This window comes from Sinocyclocheilus anshuiensis, unplaced genomic scaffold (genome assembly GCF_001515605.1).
Source record: "Sinocyclocheilus anshuiensis isolate Anshui unplaced genomic scaffold, SAMN03320099.WGS_v1.1 scaffold101, whole genome shotgun sequence".
In the NCBI taxonomy this organism is placed as follows: domain Eukaryota; kingdom Metazoa; phylum Chordata; class Actinopteri; order Cypriniformes; family Cyprinidae; genus Sinocyclocheilus; species Sinocyclocheilus anshuiensis.
Window position 1 is genome coordinate 2,973,414 of NW_015540892.1, and position 4,631 is coordinate 2,978,044.

The window sequence follows — 4,631 nt, forward strand, 5'->3', positions numbered from 1 at the left end:
TCTCTCTCTCTCTCTCTGCTCCGGTCTTTCTCACATTTTCGCTCTGTCTGCAGGTTCAATCAGGACACCTAAATATGTGGAGAATCCTTGTGTTTCTGGAGATCCTGTCACCTGTGCTCTGAAGAACAGGAAGAAGAGCAATACTGGTGAGTACTTCTGTGCGTGTGTGTGTGGACCAGTCGGTCTGTTATGAAATGTATTCTTTTTATGAATGTTTGCATTTGTAGTTTCATTGATTTTTATCTGTGGGTCAGGTTTTGTTACGTTGTGGGTACCATATATCCTCACTAAAGAGATAACCAGACATAACCTACGTTTTATGAATAAATAAATATTAAATGCTTCCTCAATATAAAAAACCATAGAAATCGATGGAAAGTCCCCACAGTCTTTGAGTGAAATTTGCCCTTGTCGTAAGCTGAGGGATGGTGTTTTTAAGATGTGGGGAGTTACATGAATTTACAGCTGAGAGTTCAGTAAATCCAGCAGTCCATTAAACCACATTCCTCCCTCCCTCTTTTTTACTTGGTAAACTTCTGTCTTCTTGCGCCAATCTTTCTCCTACTTGCAATTCATTTTCTCTGTAGAATGCTGATCTGTGCTTGTATGTGTTGGTGCGCTCACGCTCAGAGTGAATTACTCAGTCTGTCATTTTTGGTGATGTGATGCTGTGTGAGCCACTTAGGATGGCAGATTTCAGCTCTGCATTGTCAAATTTAATTGGAATATGTGTGAAATCTGGAGGCTTACAGGTGCGCACGCAAAGAAAAGGTCACAAAATGCTCCTGTTAGATGTATTCGCACATCAAATTGAATTCCAAATGTTTGAGACTACTAGTGAACATGTTTTTATTCATTTTGTTTTTTTCCCCCTGAAAGGCTGTATTTATACGATAAAAAATGTAACGGTAATATTGTTAAATATTTTTACATTTTAAAATAACATTTTTCTATTTTAATATTTTTTACAATGTAACTTATTCCTGTGATGGCAAAGCTGAATTTTCAGCAGTCTTCAGTGTCACATGATCCTTCAGAAATATTTCCAATATGCTGATTTGATGCTGAAGAAGCATGTTTTATTATCAATGTTGAAAACAGTAATGTTGCGTAATATTTTTGTGGAAACCATGATAGCATGGTTCAGCACTTCAGAAGAATTTGAAATACTTTTTTTTTTTTTGTATCAACGTAACTTTTTTTTACTGTTACTTTTTGAGTCCTTTCTGAATAAAAGAATGAATTTGAATGTCAGTTTACATAACTTTTTTTATATATACTTTTTTTTTTTAATAAAAAAAGTTGATTTCCAGGTGAACTGATCCCAGGTTCTGTGTAGTCTTAAACGTTTGCTCCCCACTGTAAATGCAAACACACATGCAAATATTGCCACCTAGACAGCAGTTGTTTTCACATTTGTGGACACACAAACACATGCAGAATTACACAGATGACACATTAACAAATGTCCCTTAATTAAAATTCATTTGTTATTTTTGGACCCTCTCCCTAGACACCTCTGTTCTATTTCAGGCAGTCATTATGGTTGCTTTGGCCTTCCACTAATTTTATACATCTAGAATATTGGTGCGTCTACAAAATATTAATTATGAAGCAGTCACACCTCCACCCATTTGATGATCTCTAATGCAAATCGTGAGAATGCACCAGATGCGGTGGCCCACTCTGGATGAACCTGATGTAGATGCAAATGAATGATCTCCATGTCAATGACGGCCCGGATGACTTTGACTTTCAGCTCGAGGTTCATTGTCCTGACAGCTGTTCTATAAATGTTTTCCTCCTCTCCCTCCATACCTGTGTGGACTACAAACTGAGCTCAAAATGGACTCTGGGTCGCACAGCTTTTCTTTCCAGATCAAAGAACCGATAATCATGGGAGAATGAGTAAGCCGGACTTTAGAAATACACCCACCGCGTGCCTTCAAAACAGATGACTATGAAGTGCATTAGAGTATGACTCTTACGGTGTAAAAGGCAATTATCATCTCTCTGTGCTCACTTACTGTTTCCTGAAAGGACGAAAAGAACCTTTGTGATGTCATTACAGCTGCCAGCACATCCACCTGTGATTGGGCAAAGTGCTGTGTAGATTTAATGATTTCATCCTGTGATGTATTTATATCTAGTGGATTGGAGTGTTTGTGTTTCTCACAAATACTGGGCATTTTCTCTTGATCTCTGTTCTTTCTCTATAAATAGAGGGTGAGTGTATGGTTACTTGGGTTGATTTGAAATCAGCTGAGTTGTTGGTATTAGTCCACTTCCTTTGTAAACTCTTAGGCCAGAAACATGCTCTACGCAAGTAATGCAGATGAAAATTTTGGACATGCATTGCAAGTGTACATTCCTGTTGTCCATACATAACATGCATTCTTGCATGACTGTGACAACTGATGATTTTTCCATTGGCTTTTGGATTATTGCAGAAAATAAGCGCTGTTGTCAACAAAAAAGTCTGGCATTTAACCAAAAACCCATTAAAAAAAATAAAAATACAGGACAATGGAACTGGAAGTGCTAATGTTGCCCCTGCAGCACTCAATATGTACTGCATCATGAATTGTGTTATGATACATTTTTGTTTTTTATTAACATGTTTTTTATTTTTTATTTTTTATTTAATTTAAAAATGTAAATTTAATTTAATAATTTAATTTAAAGTTTTATTTTTGGTGATTTTTTTTGTCTTTATTTGGATAGGATAGAGGAGAGAGGGAGCAGGGGGCAGGGGATTGGGGACGGGATCAGGAAAGGTCCGCAAGCAGGGACTCGAACTCGAGATGCCCAAAACGCAGTGGCGCTATATGTCCATGAGGCTATTGGCGCCTTCATTAACATGTTTTGTGCATTAAGGGATGTTCACACTAGCTGTGTTTGCATGGAACCCACAGTAATTAGGGATGCACAATATTGATACCATATAGGTTGTATATTAGATTTTTTTTAAGCATCGTTTCCATATATCAGTCAACGTTGGGTTTTTAATTGTGCAAAGTAATTTCCCTATTTTTTTTTTCACATGTTGATTACTTTAGCCATCATACCACACTGTTAAGTCACAAAGTCAATCTTTAAAAATGTAAATAATGTGATAAAACCGATAAATGTAATATTTAGCAAATATATTATAAAAAATATATATTTTTTATTTGTAACATTTACAACAATTCAAATTTAGTTAAAAATGTTACACACATACGCATGCACACACACACACACACACACACACACACACACATAAATACATATGCATATATATGTATGCGTATGTATGTGTGTGTGTGTATATATATATGAGATTGAGATAAGTATTTGATTCCCTACCAACCAGCAAGAATTCTGGCTCCCACAGACTGGTTATGTTCCCATGTGGAACACAGATTAGTCCTGCCACTTTAAGAAGTTACTCCTAATGTCAGCTCGTTAGGTGTATAAAACACCTGTCCACACAATCTGTATCTTCCATTCCAACATCTCCATCACCATGGGCAAGCTGTTTTTCTGCTAAGGGTACAGGACGACTTCACCGCATTGTGGGGCAAATGGATGGGACCATGTACTATAAATCTTGGACGAGAACCTCCTTCCCTCAGCCAGAACACTGAAGATGGGTCTTCCAGCATGACAATGACCCGAAACATACCGTCAAGGCAACAAAGGAGTGGCTCAAGAAGAAGCACATTAAGGTCATGGAGTGGCCTAGCCAGTCTCCAGACCTCACGACAACCAAAAAACCTTAAGGATTTAGAGAGGATCTGTAAAGAGGAGTGGATCAAAATCCCTCCTGAGATGTGTGCAAACCTGGTGACCAACTACAAAAACCGTCTTAACTCTGTGCTTGCCAGCAAGGGTTTGTACAAGTACTAAGTCATGTTTTGCTTGGGGATCAAATACTTATTTCACTCACTGAAATACAAATCAATTTCTAACCTTTATATAATGTTTTTTTTTTTTTAGTTGGTATTCTGTCTCTATTCGTTAAAATACTTTGTAAGTGGGCAAACTTACAAAATTAGCAGGGGATAAAATAAATATTTTCTCCACTGTAGTTATTATTGTACTAATTTTGACATGTAGGCAATTTAGAAAGTATAGTTTTGTTAAATCTTGAGTATTAAAGTCATGTGAGCGACAGAGATATATGGGCAAAATAAAGAGACTGAAAAGTAAAATGGAAGTGAAGGTGCAGTTCAGGAGAGAATTATCGTCATATCATATACAAACAGACACCAATGTTTCAGGAGTTTAGTACAAAGAATAGGACACATGCTTATTAGATAACAGTATTTTAGAGTTGATGTATATGCTTTTATTTATTTATTATTATTTTTTAATTAACTTTTTTTTCCAAACCATTGTTAGATGCAGTGTTTCCTGTAGTTATGCAAAGATTTCTTATCTAGCAACTATTTCTTATCTTAACTATTTCTTATGGTTTTAAATCTGCATTGAACTTCAGATCAATCTCAAAGTAAAAGGTGGTACTAAAGTCTGAAGTTCAATGCAGATTTAAAATCGTAAGAAATAATTTACTGATACTGTTTTTGAAAGCAAGTCTTCGCATAACTACAGGAAACACTGCATCTAACAATGCTTCAGGGGGACAA

General features: G+C 36.3%; 1 protein-coding gene across 2 annotated transcripts in view; it reads left to right on the forward strand.

Moving 5' to 3' along the window:
- The window catches only part of LOC107688874 (protein TANC1-like), a 137,652-nt gene that overhangs the window by 41,608 nt on the left and 91,413 nt on the right, over positions 1-4,631 (forward strand). For both annotated transcript variants that reach the window (XM_016486701.1, XM_016486702.1), the window contains exon 4: positions 54-146. In XM_016486701.1, coding sequence (XP_016342187.1) covers positions 54-146 — 93 coding nt within the window. The remainder of the gene's footprint in view (positions 1-53; positions 147-4,631) is intronic.